Source organism: Trachinotus anak, unplaced genomic scaffold (assembly GCF_046630095.1).
Source record: "Trachinotus anak isolate AG129_WGS33_773 ecotype Australia unplaced genomic scaffold, CSIRO_AGI_Tana_v1 ptg000012l, whole genome shotgun sequence".
NCBI classification, from domain to species: domain Eukaryota; kingdom Metazoa; phylum Chordata; class Actinopteri; order Carangiformes; family Carangidae; genus Trachinotus; species Trachinotus anak.
In genome coordinates, this window is record NW_027273863.1 from 9,964,976 (window position 1) to 9,985,059 (window position 20,084).

The following is a 20,084-nucleotide window of genomic DNA, read 5'->3' on the forward strand; positions in this document are numbered from 1 at the left end:
GAGTTTTAAACGTTACTTTATTTATATTTTGTCTTGTCTTCGTCTTCATCCATGACGTTATCTCCATATAAAAACTGACAGTCATTAGTCCCCAAAAATACAATATTCTCTAATTAAACATTACATCAAAACTGCCACTGAAATGAAAGTAACAAAGGAAAATCTTACACAAGATGCAACAAATTCAAACGTGAACAGTGCCAGTTGTCACACAAAGCAAAGTGTGAAAACCAGAGCTGAGCTTCAGTGATTGTGAGGCCAGTACGAGGGCCATGTTGGTATTAGGCCGAAGGGTTACAACTCAAACAGCAAAGGAAGAAAATGGAGGATAAATCCTTCCTACTGGGACACACTAACAAAGACCTTGGTCGTAGATTTTTACCAAACGTTTGATGTGGAAAAGCTTTTGCCGAAGTTCTTTGCTGTGCCTCTTCTTCGCTTTATAGTCTCGCGTCTAGAGGAAAGAGAAATTTAAGGAAAGCAGATGTTTAACTATCAGCTTTATCAGTCGTAGTTTGATAAATAAGCGTATTTATTTTAATCTTCTCAGCTAAATCTTAGCAAGAAAGCAAATAAGCCTGTTCCCCAAAATGTCAAACTATTCCTTTACTTTTACATCATGATACCACAGATCCGAGTGCACTCACCCTTTTCAGGTCTTTCAGTCGGTTGTACTCCTCTGCCACTCCCTGAGAATGGAAATACCAACTCTATCACTTCATTGTGCTGACGTTATGTAAAAAACAATACGAGTATGTAGCACAAAAATACATGACCTTGACCATCTTTATCCTAATGAAAAAAACAATAGATATGCAATAGAATAATGAAATCTGGCTTAGTTGATCTTCACTACTCAATGTTTCAGTCCGACAGTCTCATTGAGAGTGAACTAAGCTTTTGGGTAAAAGTAAACAGCACAGCTGTGACTGAATTTTTCCGCTCTGCTCTACCTGGTACTTCACGGAGCCCTCGTCCAACATGTCCAGTTCTCGGCTCAGCTTGTGCATCTGGTCGCTGATGTCATCCATGTTGGCACAGAGGCTCTTATAGCAGCTCAGATCAGCGTCAAACTCCTTCTTGTACTGCTGGCGCTGCTCGTCTGAAGTTATCTCCGGGTACACCCTGGGGTGGGATATTAATGTGATCAGTTACCAGTATTAAATCAAAATACCTTTGATTGACATTGTTGTGATATTACAGCATTTTCTTCTGAAATAGTCTGAACACTGTCTGTTTCAGGGCTGGGCATATTCTCTCTAAAAAAGCTGTGATTAAATAGAAAATGAAGCCAAAATGAAAGCAGTCTTACTGTCAGATTGGTGTTAAATACTTGGATTAGGGTTCAACCAATAGTCATTTTTAAATACTGACAATGACGCAGATTTTTCCTGCTTCAAGACGCTGACAGTCAATGTTTATGCTGATAATCAACATATTCAGATTCTTGCATGTTGCTGCCTAAAACTATAAAAATGATAAATACAATAAAAATGATATTAAATTATTTAAAAGAGAGGAAAACCCTCTGAATGAGCAAACAGAAATGGCAGATCTTCAGTGAAATTTAAGTCTTCCAGTTGGATTACTGTAAGTAAACTAAAATATCGTAGCATCATACTGCTGAAGGAAACCCGACTTCACTTCTATTATATGCCCACATATCTCTCCCATGTTTTAATTTTATTCTCTACATAACTGGCAGCAGAGCCGTGGCCCACCTGTAAAGGTAATCTGTGTGGTGGCGGTCCAGCTCATTGCCAGTGTCTCCAGTGGTGTAACCAGTTTCACACTGGGACTCCACCATCTCCACCATCTCCTGAGCAGCAGGCCGGGGCTGGGGCTCCTTCCTCCGCTCCCTCTCCTCCTGATAAGGAGGAGGTTTCCGGATGCTGTCAGTCTCCTCTGAGGAGCTGTTGCAGTAAACTGTCACCTTGCTGTTCTGGTACAGAGGCTCAGCACCGCAATGGTAACTGTTGTCAGCAGGGAAACTGTGGAAGATGCACAATGTTTGTTAGTCTATGTTTACATATATGCTTGCACATCTACATATATTGGCTTCATTATGAGTTTGAGCTGCAAACTCAGGAAAAACAGTTTAGTGACTCTGGTGCGGCCTCTTTGTTTTCATGAATTGCAGATGTATGTCTACACAGGCCACATAGATGAAATAATACTGCTACACTGTTGGCAGGTTGAGGTAACCTGTTCTAGGAAAAGTCAGGGAATTTCAGAAGTCATAAGGCTTCATCCTCTGGGCACGATCGATGTTTCATGACAGTCTGTGCAGTACCTCTTGAGGTCTTTCAGTCCAGAGCAAAGTAGTGGAGCGACAACCAAAGGACGGGCTGGAAAAATTATGTTTCCAAGCCTATTGTCTGAGAATGCCCTTTGTCCAGAATGACACGACACACAATGACATATTTGTTTCCCCATGAGCTTCAATGTAGACCAAAACCAAAAAATAGCTCACCATAATGATTGATGATGTGTTTAATGATGTCAGTATGGGTTTCACTTTTATATTTATTTATTCGTTGTATGGAGAACAAACAGCCAAACATCAGGCATTATTACTGTTGTCCTCAGAGTCAGTAAGCTGTGTGTGTTTTAAGGTTTAGGACTGACACACATGTCCTGAGTTGTCAGCACAGATTATACAGTGGTGTTCATCAGCAGCGACCAACACTCACCTGTTGCTTTTATAGTTTCCCTCGCTGTAGATGCTGACTGCTCCGTTGCCGTAGGAGACCACGCTGTTCTCCGCCATGAGGTCAGGCACCGCTCTCTCTGATAAAACTACAGTTGGAGTCTGCTGTGTGCTGCGCACCTCTCCAACATGGTTCACCTGAAACGATGTCAAGAAACTGGAATCAGAATCCTTTCGTTTTCATTCATTGTTGGGGTTTGTGGTTGATTCTGTTTGTGTAGAGATGCACATGACAGAAAATCAACAATAACAGAAAAATGCAAATGATGTGATCTGTAAGTCTTTCAGTATTCTCAAACATAATGCCACATTTACCATCACATGAAAATCCTGAATTTATGCTGGAAAGAAAGAACCTTTTCTGGGCTGAATCTTTCACACAGGCAGCGAACTAGAAGGCACAATGTGCTGAAATCACTAATGAGAGAGGCTGTCACAAGGACAGACACAAACACACACACACACACACACACACACACACTGTAGCCTTGGCCGCAGTGTGACACACTGCAGTAAAATGAAAAGCACCTCTATCATCCATCAACCTCCTGGTTTCCAGGATGATCAGGATGAACGACCATCAGAGCCAATTAGTTGAAAGGAAACGCACAGAAGCAGTTTTCTGAACTGTGTCTGACATGAAGCGCATGTTATCAGTGCAAGAGTGTGTGTCATGTATGGTCATGAGCACGCTGAGAAAGGCTGAGACGGGAGTGAAATCAGTGGAACAAACATTTCTGCTGTTCCCTCTTTATAAACTATCAGGTAAACAGCAGTGTGCTGATCAAATTTTAACACCTTAGGTACAAGACACTAATGTTACAGCCTTTAAAGCCACAGACAGTGGAAAAAAAAATTACATTACAAAAAAGAAACATGACCAAAAGGAAACACTCTCAAATGATACAGACTAACTGCATTATACCTCATGTAATCTACTGTCATACTGTATAATGCATCATTAATGACCTCTAGTCTTCGACCTATTTCTGGATCAGGGTGTAGTCACACAGAATGAGGATCTAGTGAGCTGATGCGAGTGTCTGGAAGAAACAGCCTGTGAAACAGATCTCATGAATGTGCAGTCAGAGGATGATCCTCTGTGTGGAAAAACTCCCAGAAACGGCAGGGAATCTGATCGGTGCTGTGAAAGCTGCAGCTTTGTGGAACTCAAGTGTTATTAATTGCTGCGCTGTTCAGTCCAGTCAGTGTTTACGACACTGACACTTTCTGCCAAACCTAAAATTACTCAGAGAACTGAGACAAGGAAATCTGGAGTGGATTCAATGGTCTCATTTCTTACAGTTTTAAGTCTGCAGTTAATGATTGTTTTTATTATGGATTAATCCAGAGATTGTTTTTAAATTAAGCAATTGATTGTGTATATATGAGATCAAAAATATCACAAATGTACATCTCAAATTATTGGATCCCAAAGTGATTTCTAAAAATTGTTCAGAAAACCCAACGGTATTCAGTTTACAGTAATATAAGAAGGAAAAAAATACACACATTTAAGAAGCTGTGACCAGCAAACGGAAAAATGAGCCCATTATAAACTTGTGCCATTAATATTTTTTCTTCTGATCATCAGTTTGACCCATCATTTCGGCCTTCTCTTTAAGTTTTAAGTTTAAGCAACATAAAATAAATCCCACTAAATATTTCTCTGCATTTTTGCATACACCCTCTTGAGATATGTATTCTCTTTAGAGGAGCTACACATGTGCCAACCCATCACTTCATGTCGTATAGTCTTAGTTCTGTTCTCCTCTTTGACTTTGGGGGAGTTGCTCCTGTTGATAAATATGAACTGAGACGTCCTATTCAATTCAGGCAACATAGAAATTTTCAAAAATTATGCAGTGTTTGCTTTTAATCTAATTATCCTACATTCTTCTCTCATTTACAACAGTTTCCACTTGTGTTAAATGAAAACGTGGCACAAAACACAGGGAAATTAATTATTTGCCACGAGTCTAATCTGCAGCCGTGTGTAGCAGCCTCTTCCCAGACTGAATCATTTAGCGCCACCATGATTCACACAGCAACACAGAGGCAACTCAACCCTTTTTATACATTATACATGCCACATACATTATATATGCCCGCCTGCAAGGCAAGCATCTTCACTGCGATACAAGAGTGCTCCAGAACAGGGCCTGCATCTCGATGAAGTGACTCGCTACAAGCTTTTCAGTGACAGACAGTATGTAGGCCAAGGCCTCACTAGATAAACTGACTGAATATGTTTCTTCCCTTTCCATAATGAGTCATGGTGGACACGATGCATTCATAGTACACTAGCTACTCTAGTAGATTAATCACTGCTAAATACCACACGAGGCTACCACTGTGAAGTGCAAACAGCACAGCTTTCACAGGACTCAGAACAATGACCACCTGGTAGATGCTGGAGCACTGATGCTCTAGGACAGTGGTATCCAAACTGGGGGTCCAATTTTCACTCAACATTTAGCTTTTTATCGTGAAAAATTGGACAGTTCCACCTCTTCAGGCTGCCAAAAAATGCATCCAATTAAAACAGCCGAAGACTACGGCTAAACTACTCACTGCTGATGTCCACAGTAAGGCCATAATCTGTGTGGAGGGGTCAGAAATGAAATGAATAGATCTATATCCATTGACAGAATAACAGCTTCTCAACATTAACATATATGCAGTAGTTTAATCATACAACCAAAGATGTTATTTTTCTGTAGAGAAAAGTCATTATCCAGGTTGCCCATCAGGAAAATATAAACACGAGTAATTTGAAGCATCTGAACAATGGCCAGTGTGCTCAGTTTTTGGTGAAGAGTCCTGTGGTGAAGATGTTTTTAGGCAGGATTTTCTTCCACTGACCCACTCCCACAATGTGTGAGACTAATCTGTTGCTATAGCTGTGTGACTCTCCTATTTTCCAAACGATGTTTCAGTCCTAAATGATCATTCATGTAATGTACTCTCACAAATACGTATAAATCAGTATGACAAATACATAGCTGTGATTTACTGTACAGTATCTTATCTAAGCCACATCATGGCCACATATCTGGATTACAACATGACCGTCATAAAAAAGCAAAGGTCCCCCAACAATATACAGACTCTAATCTGGATACTCCGGATGTATTTAGGTAGAACTACTACACCACCCTGCTGCTCATCAAAGAACCAATCAAAGAATACCAGACAAATTCAAATACTGAGAGTCTACAGCCACGCTAACAGCTATCTCTGTGAGGCTGCACTTAGGCACAGTGGTGCTTTGGGCTAAATGCTAACGTCAGCGTGCTAACGTGATCACGATCATGATCATGATCTTGTGTGTTACAATGTGTTTATAACCTGCAGGCATCAGTTGGACATGTTTGACATAGGTTATTATTTAAACTGATCATTATTATTACTATTATTATCATTATTGTATGGATCTGTGTTCAGAAAACAGTGAGTTTGTAAGCAAAATACCCGACTGTGAGAAACTGACAACTAAATACATTTTTAGTTGCTGTCTTACTTTGAATCTCTTACATGATTTTCTATGCTGGTTTTATCAAGCTGTGGTTATTTCATTTCTGAGCAATGATTCTTCTTTAGTTAAGAGCATAACGAGTCATTTACAGAGGACATGACCATCCTTTATAAATGTGTGATCATGACTGTTCACGGGAAATGTGTGTGTGATAATATCTGTTTAAACAACCTGTAATTAGAAACTTGGCTCTAACCATGGGGTGAAGCAGTTTAAAAGAGTCTTGCTCTTTGTGCAACTGTTATCACTTGTCAGGTTAATGATTAGTTAGAGTGAAACCTGGGTGTGCCGAAGATAAACACCAACGTTCTTTGAGTCAGCAACGGCAGGAAATGTGAGCTGGTGAAACCTAACAACCACGAGCAGGTAATGATGTGTTTATATCTGCCCTGAGATGTCATCACTGCTGGAAACTAATCTGCCTGGAAATAACACAGAAATAAACATAAGCCACAAGTCTTTCATCAACGTGTCAGGAGTGTAAACTTTGGGTCAACTGATTTTCAAGTGAAATGCTCATTAACTCATCCTAACTGACTCTGCCTTTACTCACACACAACCATTCCTCTTCACCCGCTGTTAAATTACCACCTGAAGAAATAATTAATGAAGAGACAGAGATTTTACTAACCCAGTCCTGCACATCTTGCCCCTCTGATGGCCTGGCCAGCGGCTCATCCCAGTAGATGTTAGCTTTGCCGTGGCGGAAAATCTTGCTGCGGGTCTTGTAGGCGTAGTAAGCAGACAGGGACAGAGCCAACACCACCATCAGACCCAACACTAATGCTGCCGCCTGAGGAAAGAAAGTAAATTATAGATCAGAACCAAGTAGAGCACACGAGATTAGAATAAAATAGAATAATCCAACTAACCTCCTCAGGGTCCATGTAGCAGTAGTGGTGCAGGTATTGATTGTACATGGGGAATCCCCCCGGAAAACCGGCCCCCACGCTGCCGCTGAGGCTGGGGCTGCCCTGGATGCTCTGGCACATCATCAACAAGGGGTTGTACAACATGCTCTGTGAGCTCTGAGACATTGGGTTCACCCCAATCACATAGATAATGTCGATGATGCCCTAAAAAGAGAAGAAGGCTCCAATCACACTTGATTTGATTTTAATATTTTCACGTAACATCACGATAATAAGTATAAGTGTAACAGATACTAGTGTAATGTCTGAACTTTAAAGGTCCCATGTATAGTATCACCACGCCTCTGTGATGAAGAGTGATGAGTCAAACAATGTGACATTAGTTAAGGACAAGACAGTGGCGTGATGTGACTGAGGACAGGCAGAAAGTTGGGATTGTTGGCCAAGTCATTTTGAGTTTTCTGGCTGAACCTGAATCAACGATGGATCACATGACTATGTGTGTGTGAAAGGGTTAACTTGGAGTGATGAACCCACACAGAATTATCATCTGAGTCTGCAGAGCTACACTTTTACAGTTTTGGTTCACTGCCAGTCACAGCGTGACTTTCAGCCCCAGCTATCAGCTGTTTTCAACTGTACACAACCTGCCCAGCACCAGACAAACAGCCACAGTTAGCGTCATAGTGGAGCATGAGGCAGCTACTGAGTCAGATCCTTTGAAAGTTGGTGGAGGCCGAAAGCTAAATGGTGAGTTAATGTTGGACCAGGAACACCACTCCACATGAATGAATAACTTCATTGTGTCAATTCTGCTGCCTGCATGAGGCCAAAAAAGTAGTTCTAGTAAGTTTAAAACTCCAAAAAGTTATTTGGTATTAACACAATGAAATTACTTTGCCACCAGAACTGCTGATCTTAGTCCCTGTCAGCTCATAGTTTTGATGTCTCTTTAGTTGAGTCTGAAAAGCTTTTTGACTGTCACCTGTCAGAGTCACAATGTAGTTTAATCATACAAAGCAAAACAAGTAGCAGAGTAAAATTAATGATAAAGGGCAGATACTGGGCTCAACAGACCAGAATGTAATGCAGCTACAAAATGGCCTCAAGGTGTTCTGAGTAAGTAATAAGACTCTAGAAGCTAGAAACACTAGAAACACCTTATCTCTTATTACTATGTATTACACTACCACTAGTTCCATCTACATGCATAACCTGTGAGTGCTGTTGACAGTTGGACTGGTGAGCGGAAGAACTGGTTATTTTACCGATGATACCACAGTGTAAGACTGTCTGAATGGAGACTTTTTATCAAAATAATTACTACATGACTTGATGTTTCTGTGTTGCATGCCTTGCAGACTCACCTGAAGCACAGCTAAGATGATATCACAGATGAACACAATCAAGTAAAACCTGCATCCTCTAATCATCCGGGAACGTGAGAAACTCCCCACCAGGAAGCCCAGTGAAACCACAAAGTTAATGGCTGCCATGGAGATCATAGCCGACTTGGCAGACTGTGGCGTCATGTAGGAGCTGCCATAGCCGTAGCTGCCTCCATAATATCCTGACCCTATCCCTGCCACACTCTCTGCGGCCCCAACACCGTAACCACCGTAGCCAAATCCGTTCATGTCCCACACCAAGGTTGAAGCCACTAAGGCAAAGATGAGGAAACACATGAGCGTAGTGGCTCCCTGGAAGGTCTTGACAAAACCAGGAGGAGAAAACCAGCGGTAAAAGTGTTGAGGCTTCGCCTCCACGTAGTAGGGATCTGGAGGGACATTGTAGGTGTAAGGGACATACTGGCTCTGAGGGGAGTGGATGCTCCTCGGGGGATAGAAGCTTTGGGAGGTGGTGCTGTAAGGCGGGCTGTACACAGGGGGGCTATCATACATGGTGGATGTTACTGCAGTTTCACCTGGAAGATGAAGAGAACATAAGATTAAATTGATTCACAGTAAAAGCAATGTCCTTGTTAAATGCTGTAATATCACCATATCACTTAATGTTGGTATTTACAAGCAGATTTGAAGTTGCCAAACAGTCACATTCTAACATGTCTCAATCCTGATGTCTAGATGAGTAAACTGACTCTGACAACGTGAATGCAGAAAACAAAATAACTTTACTCCAAATTCCTGTCTCTTAGTCCTTTCAGCAGTTTTATTCATTTTTAATCAGTTATAGTTTTAAGCACTGCGTGCACCTCTCTGCCTCTTCGTTCACCTCAGCCCAACCCTGAACCCTCTGTCCAGTATCGCTGACCCACACTTCATCACTCCAGAGGAACCCAACCCAGCGGGCTTCAATAATTCAGACAGACAGCAGATAAGAGGCGAGCTGAGGCAGCCATGCGTGGTGTTTACTGCAGGGGAGAACCAGAGAAGTCCCCCCCCCCACCCCACCCAACCTCCCTTTGCTGCATCTGCACTGTGTTTGCTGTGTGCAGCTGAGTGTCAGCCCACTGAGGGAGAGCACTGGGACGATACAAATGAAGCCCACTCAGGTGTGGAAGAGCTGTTTGTCCTTTTGCTCAGCTACATAGTTTATTTAACTTCTCACTCTCTTTTTTTAATGTATGCTCACTCGCTCTGCTTCATTAATACTGTCAAACATGAAAACAAACTGAGGTGAAATACTTTGCTGTTGCTCTCCTCCCACCCAAAGTGTAGGACCTGACCACCTGACCTTTTTTTTTTTTTTTTTTTGGAAAATGGTCAGAAACGTTTAAGTCGATACCAGTTTTTAAAACTCCATTACTGAGTCTCCAAACACTCAACAGGTCAGACAAGTGATCACATATGATATGAAACACTTAAATCAATCAATAAGAAGAATACATATATTACACAACTCACCCAGACACTACAGAAAAGGTCCAGTCCAGCTGTGCCGCCTCATTCACCTGTCTCTTCTTAAAGTGTTCGCTTTATACGTCGCCGACGGTCGTAAACGTCGTCATTTTATATGATGGACACTTTCTGCTGAAAGAAGCCCGTAAATGAAACGTACGGAGCTGCCTGACTCACCGTGGACCCTGTGGAGTGGCTGAGTGTCTCAGCGGGGACACAGTCCACCTGCTGCTCACCTGCTGCTCACCTGCTGCTCCTCATGCTCTCTGATAGACGCTTTACGAGCTGCAGGCTACAGCCAGGCTCAAACTCAAGAGCCATAATAAATATACAGCAGATGGGCAGGCACAGTCCAGCTCATGCCACACACGAGAACCTTTTCATGTGTGTGACCATTTAGATAAACCATAATATATAATAGGATATTTAAATGAAATCTAACAGCAACAACAATAACAATAACATCACTACTACTACTACACTACTACTATTTCTAATAATAATAATTGTATATAAGCAACCCCCTACAGACAAATGCAGTCAACTGAAGCTGAATTAGCTGATTCATTAATTGGTTGATCAACAAAAAAAAATACTATTTAAAATCGATCTAATGATCAATCATTAAAAAAAATAATTAAAAAAAACGTTGTGAGCATCTGTTTGCCTTTGTCTGGTGTAAAAGTCTACAGAATATTTTGGGGTGTTTAAACAGAACAAATAATTTGAGGATGTCACCTTAGGCTTCAGGATCTTCTGATGAACGTTTTATAGACCTCAACTGAGAAAATAATTCACAGATGAAAATAATAGTCCTGAAGCATGGACAGATTATAGTAACAAAATAGTTAATAAGTTAAACCAATTGTCAACACAGGACCAAAAAGAAATAAACAGTATACAATGAATGTAAATAAAAATAACTTTATTGTACAAAATTTCACAAAGGCTTTTTTAAAAAAAGAAAATGAAATCACTGTCAAAGTTTAAATTTCAAAGTGAACATTGAATTGACAAAGAGAGACAAAGTACATATAGCAACAGCTGATTTTTTCTGACTGCTCAGGTGTTTCTGTCCGGTCTTCATGTCTGACCATTTGCCACGGTCTCCTGGTCAAAAGTGCGGATTCTGTTTTTGATGTGGCTTAATTTGGCTTTCAAATAGTCGCAGCGTTCCTTTTTCTCCAGGAAGGCAGGGTCCTGTAAAACACAGACAGATTAGTGGCTGCAAACCCTGTTACCTAAATCTGTCTTTTCTCTCTCTCTCTGCTCTCTGTTGTCTTGCCTGATTCATTCTGTAATGTTGCTTCAGTAAATGAGAATTTCCAGTCACCCACATTTCATGATGGAAACAGTATTATTTGCATCAGTGGACAGATTTATTGAAAAAAAATTGCCTGGGTGTTTACACAACGGTAGCAACTCTAATACATCTGTGGGCTAACCATTCCATTTTTCAGTTGTTTCAGATGGAGCAAAGAGGAAGAGGGGACTGAGCTGTCACCTTTTTTTTTTTTTTTTTTACCAACTCCATCACTTACACTCTTTTTCTGCTCATACGTCTTCAAAATGCTTTGAATCCTCTGCCTTTCCTGAGGGAAAAACAAACAGAATTATTATTAGAATTATTAAAACACACACCGGTCTGCATCATAATTGCATCATGCAGAAACAAAAATATAGGCATTTGTCTGGACAGTTCGGAGACTATGACCTTTTGATCTCAAATTAATTCCTGGACGCATGTCACAGAAATTGTTTATAAAGTTAAATAAATTTCCTTAAACCCATCTCACCTGCTGGCTTTTTCCATCTCTGAGGAGTCGTGCCATCATGGCGTCCAGCTCTCTGAACTTATTGAGGGTGGTGCTGATGTCACGGTGAAGGTCTTTGTATTCCTGATACTGGTCATTGAAAACAGCTTTGTACTTTTCCCGTTCTTCCACACAGCTGATCTCTGGATACTTCCTGCAGACAGAAGTGGCACAACATGGTGACGACAAACTGACAAGTTGAGCTGTGTCAAGCTGTCAGACAGTCAAGTACATGAACAGTGTGACTATTGTAGATAGAAAAATCTTTTGTTGAAATGTTGACTCACTTGATATAGTCTGCCACGATGTGTACTTTGGGGATGTATCCAGATGCTGTGTCTCTCTTCAGACTGACTGGGTTCTTATGGACCTCAGGGACGAGTGCACCTGAACTGATATAATCTTTACTCTGAGACTTGTCCATTTCATCCTTGAATGATATGCGTTTTTTTTTTCGGGGGGCGAGTGGGATGGACTGCTGAAACTCCTCCTGAGGCTAAAGGTCAAACAGAAAGAGTTTTATTCAGAAAATATTATATTATAATTTTATAATATCATAATTTGATATTATAACCAGAAGAAAAAAACTGCGTCATTCTTTTGCTTTGACAAGCGAAACCTCTGAAGCTGCATTCCCTCGGCTGCGAGATGAAATTATTGTGTTCACTTGTGGCTTAAAATAACTACAATACTATGTTGGTTTTATGCGCCTGAGTTCAGTATAAGGTACTGGACATGCAGAGGTACACGCTGACATGGAATGAAATGAACAAGAGAGAAAAATGCAAAAACATACATAATTCTTAGTGTTTGTGCCTCTTTTGTTACACCGGTAGACACAGCTTTCTTCCAGCAGCTGGCAATAAAGAGATGCCTGTTTAGCTTAATCCTTAAAAATATTCGGATGTGTACTGGATTAATTGTTTGACATGATGTGCCAATTAAATTGGATCAGATGCAAGTGGCCACCGCCATATGGTCCATATTGTTAACTTTTGTTAGCTTTGTCCTAAGCTATGCTAGTGGTTCTATGGATATCAGTGTTAAAGGCCAGGGTTAGCATGGTTACCAGCATTTACACGTGCAACTGTCTTCCTCATAATTCAGTATCTGGACAACACTATCACACCCTTTTAATGCTACGCCTGTTTGGTGGTATTAGCCATGGTCCCATTGACAAAGATCTTTAAAGATATTATAACAGCTACATTGAGACAGCATCACACATGGTAGCAGAACAAGGACGTCTACTCCACCTTTAACTTAGCAATCTGTCACATTTATACAGAGAGGACTACATGGTCAATAAGGTCATGAAAAACAGCAGTTTGCAGCTTTGGGATGAATCCTGGCATCTATGGCACCAACCAGCAGAGAAGGATGACATATCAATACTGACAACCAGCGTGCTCACTGCATTGTCTTGACTGACTTTAAATTTCATTGGATCTGGTCTGCCACTGTTGTTTTAGGGCTGTTGCTGGCACATGTGCAATCAATAATAGTATCCTCTACTGATGCCTACAATAAATAAGGCGTTGGATGTGACACAAATGCTTGAAATAACCCCAAAATATGATAAAAACAGAGCAGATGGCCAAGCTTCAGTTAGACGGCCTCCTGTCTCTTATCCAAAGGCTAGCAACAAAGAGAGTAAAACGAGCCACACAAGAAAAGGAATAAAGCATGGGCCAAATATTTACAGAAGCTGGGAGAAAAACCGGTCACAGTGAACACTTTAAAGGGGAACTCTCCACTTTTTCTATCAGCCTTATATAGTGAATTGAACCACACCTCTTCTATACTGTGTTCAAAAGGAACACTTCCTGTATCCAGCTTTATTTCCCTCCCACTTTGAGTTTGGAAGTGATGAGCTTGTCTGTCATCTAACATTTCCATAGTGTTCATGAACTGTACCTTGCTCTCAAAGTACTCCCTCTCCCTCCGCGCGGCCTCATGCCTCCACATCTTCAGACATACCAGGAAGCTTCCCAGATACATCGTCATGTTAATGAAGATGAAAGCCGTTCCCGCCATCTGGCCCCCATCCACCCGACACAGATTGGCCATGATGGGGTTAACGCCTATTGTCATATAGCACAGCCCCCCACGGTTCAAGTCATTCACGTATACGATCCCTGCTGCCATAAGGAGCAGGAACAGCGCCACGTTAATGAAGGCCTCCGTCAGAGGCCACCAGGAGGAGTCGAGGAGGATGGTGCGGTAATACATAGTCATCCCCATCACCAAGAGACAGAAGGTAATGATCCAGGAGACACCAGCGATGGCCAGAACAAAGGGAGTCATGGGGCCTCCGTAGCTGTATCCAGACACGCCAAGCCCATTGTTATATATACCATTATAGAGTCCGTAGGTGTTGGACCACTCACTGTCTTTCTGGATGTAGGCAATGACACAGGCAAAGACCATGCCCCCAAACAGGAGCTCAAGCCCAGCAAGAAGTCTGAGCAGGCCTGGCCAGGATTTCAAATAGGAGTACTTCTGATTATAGACCTCCAGCTTCTCAGCATAAAACTCTGCAGGGTGGATGCTTGAGAGAAGAGATTCCTCTCCTGGGCCTTGATGAAACAACTCATCAGTGGGGCTCTCCCTTAATAAAGGCTTATGGGAGCTCAGTGTGGAGTTGCCCAGTGATTCTCCCCAGCTCTTGCGCTCCAGCAGGGGACTTACAGGAGGGCTCACCCTGGTCCCATTGGGAAGGATCTGGATCCTAGTGGTGCTGGATTCAGAGTCATTAAAGCTGTCACTTTCCCTTGTCCATTTATGGATGATGCCCCCCCAAGATTGAGGGATGAGGGATTTCAGTCTGTCCTTCATGCTCCCTTTTTTGTCGTCATCCTCCTTTTCTGCATACGGCGGAGTGCTGGATGTGCGGCCTGTGGAGTTTTCATCATCTGTGAGATTATCTGGTGTGGGTGTGTGAGTAACCCACACAGGCACTGGTGGATCACTAATGGAGTTCCTCTTGCTGGAGGAGGACACACCATCCACACCGTCAGGCTCTTGTCTCTTGAATTTCCTGCTCCAGCTTTTCATGCTGCGTGCCGATTTTAGTAATTCATTGAGAAAGAGGTAATCACAGAATCCTTATGAGACATGGAGTGGGAGAAACTGTGCAGAGAAAAAAGATAAATTATTCATTTTCAATAGCAAGCATGCAGGCATATATATCATGATTATATGCTCTGAAATCTATAATTCACACACCTGAACATCAGAGGCTTCATGTTATTCTTTTTAACAAATCTCAAATCTTTCTCTCATGATTATCTTATAATCAAAATAACTGTGTAAGATTTATGAACTTTAAACTTAATATTACCCTCAATTAACCTTTTAGTTGTATAAAAAGAAACTGACACGTGAATATGTAACCCTGATTTTACTTTCTTCCCTAAGATAAAAATAAGATGAAATAATATAAACAGTCTCCTTTCTGACAGTCTTAACTTAAAAGGTCATGCCAGTGTGTTTGCACACTTTTTTTTTTTGCACACAGTTTTTTTGGCCCCTTGGGGGCAGCAGAAACAAGCTGGCACAAACACCACTGACATATTATCACTCCTTAGGTTGATAAGGCAAAAGTAGTTCACAAACAGTCCCCTATTTACAATCCGGCGGATACGGAAATACATTTATTTAAAGTTGTGTTTGTGTCCACCTTATCAATGCAAGTCCAATATTCACTCCCTTTTTATCTTTGTTTTAGTTTCCAGTGATGGATCTGATTCTTCTACCTGATAAACACTGACTGTGATTGCTATAAGACACTAAAATGCTGCAAAGAGCTGAGGGAAACTGCGGATATTATTATCTTTGTGGTTGTTACTATGAGAAAGCCTTTTGAAATTTGAAATAACAATATTGTCAATACGCAGAGATGGACAGAGTACTCGACCCCAGTACTTGAGTAAGAGTACAAATACTACCAGTCAAAATTTACTCCGTTACAAGTAAAAGTAGCTCAGTCTAAATGTTACTTGAGTAAGAGTAAAAAAGTACTTGCTTTTAAAGGTACTTAAGTATCCAAAAGTACATTCTTTTAAATTTACTTTAAGTAAGAGTAAGAGTAAGAGTAAACTTCTTATTTTTCACATCAATGAATTACTATAATTTTTTCTAAATTAATTTAAGGACCAACAATTCTCTTGTTTCTGAGAATTAACTCTTTGAAACCACCTGCACTGATGTGCTTGCTTTTAGAACCACAATGTTATATAAAGCCTGCAGAAACACCTATAAGAACAAATACAATGAATGGGATCATAAGAGGACAGCAGATGTTGCAGATGCAGTGTTTATTAACAATCATTAAAACTGTAACCAAATGAACCTGCACCGTCCAACTAACTCTCCATCATTTAGCTAAGTTGGGAACTGGAACCCTCTCAAAGACCAATGTTGTCCCCAGACCACTGGTTGAGAACCACTGCTTTACAAAAAACTACATCTTTGCTTTCAATAACTCAATGTTGAAGTCACTTGACTTTACAGGAAGGACATGTGCCAGTACAATATAGGAGCACAACAAACTCTGTCTCCCCATGTCTGTCTTGTCTGTCTCTGTGCCTGTCTCCCAATGTCTGTCTCCCCATGTCTGTCTTGTCTCCCCATGTCCCGATATTATTATCTGCTTTTACGTAGATCCCAGTGGAGAGCGTGCACTGTGATAGGTTTCATTCTTTGACAAACACAGCTTGTGTCCAATAGTATTTTAGAATAAAAAAAAAAAGGAAAAAAAAGAGCAGGCCTGAAAGTAACGAGTACTTTTCAGCCTTCCTAGAAATTTACTTGAGTAAAAGTAAAAATATTTGTCTTGGAAATGTATTCAAGTAAGAGTAATAAGTACCAAAGAAATCTAATACTCAAGTAAAGTACAAATCCTCTGGATATGTACTTAAGTACAGTACTCAAGTAAATTTACTCCGTTACTGTCCACCACTGTCAATACGTATACAAATATAAAGTAACAGACAAAAAATAATCCAGACTTGGAGTTCACTATGACGGACTGTGCAACTCAAGCAAGTTTGAAGAGTCTGTTAAAAGATTTTCATATTGAATAAAATAGAGGGAAACCTATGGAATGGTAAAAAAAAAAAAGTATCGATTTCTAAAACCCACCTGCACTGTTTGTAAAACTGCAATGTAAAGCCTGGCGTGTGTGATCTGCAGCACATGGACCAAAACAATGCAAAACCACAGGAGTGATCCTTTCATACGCTGTGAGGAGCAGCGGCAGAAATGTGTCAGGCCACAGCAAAACAACTCAGAGAGGGACCACAACATGACTACAGTACTCAGACACGACTAATGACAGAGGAGTTTAAGCTGAGCCGTGACTCACAGGAAGCTGCTGCACAAGCTCGTGATACACAGCAACACTCATGACACTGTCACAGCAAAGTGGAAACTCATTAATGACACACAGCATATTTGTTTTGAAGACGGTAAAAAAAACCAAACAAAACAAAACAAAAAACCCCAACTCAAAACAAACAGCTTTCCTTACCTGTTTGACCCCTGCTTCTGGGGGTGGATGTTAGTTCCTTGTGGGACTTTGAGTGAGTGTTTTTAAGGGAACAGGAACTGATACCTACTGTGAAATGGCGGCCGTGTCCACCAGACCCACTCAGCTCACCCTCTTCAGTCTCTCAGGTGACTCACTCCTGGTGCCGGGCGCTCAGGTCCACACACGCAGGGCGATTGGCCAGTGTGTGTGTGTTCTGTGCGGAGGGGGGGAGTTAGAGCTTAAACATTAACCCTGAACCGCCCCAGTGCTGGTGCTGACTGGCACTACTAGGTTAATCTGTGGAGGAGAGAGAGAGAGAGAGAGAGAGAGTGGTGAGCTTACCTGAAACGTTGCATTTAGCCCTGAACAGGTGGCTGCATGGCCATTTAGGCTCCTTTGACTTCAAATTATTGGAACTTTATCGATAAGAAATGGGTAAAAAACATCATAAGCCACTCATTAACACTGCTTCAGGGACTCTTGTGTACATACACCAGCCCAGGATTGTGTAGTGGTACTTAGAGTATTAAGGATATCACTTTAGACTATCAAAAACATCCAGGAGATTACACAAGCATGTTTCTGATATCAGCTCTACGTGATCAATTACATCTCATATCTAAGATCTGTGAAATACTGCTTTATCATCACGTCATTTATGAATAATTCATTTTCATCTCAGCTGTGACATATTGTTCTGTACTCACAGACGGAGCTGGAGTGTTTGGCACTAGAGGGCAGCAAGCTCCTGTGCTTCTCACTGACAGCTCATCACCACCTCTCTCTCCCTCTCTCTCCCTCACTGAGTTCAGTTTGTCTCTTTATCCCATTCACTGTCTTCCTCACTTACTGTTCCCTTTCTATTTCGCATTGTTTTCATTCCTGGCCTCCCCCTGTGAGCATCAACTAGTCTGTGTTCTGATATCTTTTGACCATGTTCCCTCTGTCACATTAAAATAAAAGCATAATATAAAAGCTAAATTGATGAGATACATTCTGAGATTGGGAGATCATAATGTTTACCAGGAGGAAACCCAACCTTACTGCAGCACTTTCCCTTTAGCAATGGCATCTCAGCTAAGATTTAACCCCCCCACATCTGACTCCAGGAAATGTTCCTGCTGTATAATGTGACGTCACTCTGTGCCAGCGATTCTTCCAGAGCAGCGCTGATTTTCATGTAGAGAAAGCTCAGGGCAAGGACAACTGTAGTGCCCCCCCCCACACCCCCACCCCCACCCTTTTCTTTCCACTCCCACACACACACACACACACACACACACACACTCTGCAGTAGCTACTCATAGCCAATACAGTACAGTAAACACATAATGCAATCCACTCTCTCCAGTGAGTAGTGAGTCCCACAAGTGGCCTTGGCCCGAGGCTACCTCATCTGGTGCTGCCGTGCATGTCCCCTACTGCCGGCACAGGTGCCTGCTCAACTGCAAATAATGTGTGGAACAATGCAAAAGTCATGTAGAGGGATATATACAGTAAATATAAGGAAAAAGCCTAATACTGCATGTAACATAAAATACAGGTCTCGCTGTTGTGTCTAACATAAATTGAATGTTTGATATAAGTTATGAATTGAATGTTGAATTCATTTAAAACACTGATTAAATGATGATTAAATGGTGTTTGTAGACTTGTTGTCAAATACAGGCCTATTGTAATGTGAGCTAGATATGAAACAGCATGTGTGAGTGGTTCAAATATTAAATTAATTGTTGTACCTTCACTTACACTTGTTTACTCTCTTGCTGGGGGTTAAATGAGAAGACTGATACCACTCTCGTGCCTGTAGGGTAGATATGAAGCTAATGCTTAGTTAAGCATTTACAGGGTTTTGCTATAAATAACACTGTGTGTGGTGTTATGGCAAGAAATCTTATAGATCCCTTTCAAAAGGTGACACTCAATCAATAGCCTGACCTTGAGTGTCTCATTAAATGGTGACATACTGGTTGATCATCAGCAGATGAGGCAGCGATGACTGCAGTGAATCTGGAGAACTGATGAAAAATTTCTAGCCTTGCCTGAAATGAGTCTGTCAAGTGGAGGACACATGTATGCGTTATGTGAGTGTACACATGCACATTCACACTGCAGGTACATGGACACCAACACTTCCATGCTTGGTGTCTTGACACATGGCTTGAGGGCTCTGTAAAGGGCTTTTTTTTTTTTAATACTTTGCAGCTAAATGAAGCTGGGATGCTACGGCAGCCTCCACCAGACAAGCTCGTTTGTATCAGTTCACTCGGCCTCAGATCTCTCAGAGAGAGCAATGGACAGCTGAAGAAGAGATACAGATAGACAGGGATAGAAAGAGAGAAAGAGAGAAATGATGGATGCTGTAATAAATGACACTCAAAAAAACATTTTGATAGAATGAAAAGGCCCTTCACGCCCACTCTCCACCACCACACCACACTGCATTAAAAAAGACCAAGATCAATACTCCTTTTCTCTCTGATTTCCCAACATGTATGCTAAACCACGTCAGCTGAAAGTGATAGGGAGGGCATTAAGCATAATGCAGCTGCTAGCTATTAGCTCCCAGGGCAGCCAGGGAGAAAAGTGGGGCATTTAATAAATTCAATAAATGACTTCCTCTGCATGCCGCAAGCTGTCCCTGAAGAACCTTTTCACACTGGGGGACAATCCTCAACTCTCTGCAAGCTGATCCCTCCCCCTGTCCTTCCCCAATCTGAGGGTCATCCTCAGTCCTCATGGCAACCTGCTTCCTTCTC

General features: G+C 41.5%; 1 protein-coding gene across 1 annotated transcript in view; it reads right to left on the reverse strand.

The window, feature by feature from the left end:
* Positions 1-20,084, reverse strand: part of LOC139629896 (uncharacterized) — a 24,730-nt gene continuing 4,646 nt past the window's right edge. The window contains 17 exon segments of the mRNA XM_071492848.1: positions 1-454; positions 648-689; positions 954-1,125; positions 1,722-1,991; positions 2,694-2,848; positions 6,880-7,041; positions 7,121-7,324; positions 8,488-9,044; positions 11,073-11,178; positions 11,520-11,570; positions 11,775-11,946; positions 12,080-12,288; positions 13,710-14,689; positions 17,577-17,622; positions 18,370-18,492; positions 18,494-18,529; positions 18,531-18,565. Of these exon segments, the coding sequence (XP_071348949.1) occupies positions 353-454; positions 648-689; positions 954-1,125; positions 1,722-1,991; positions 2,694-2,848; positions 6,880-7,041; positions 7,121-7,324; positions 8,488-9,044; positions 11,073-11,178; positions 11,520-11,570; positions 11,775-11,946; positions 12,080-12,288; positions 13,710-14,689; positions 17,577-17,622; positions 18,370-18,492; positions 18,494-18,529; positions 18,531-18,565 (3,422 nt within the window). The 3' untranslated portion in view covers positions 1-352.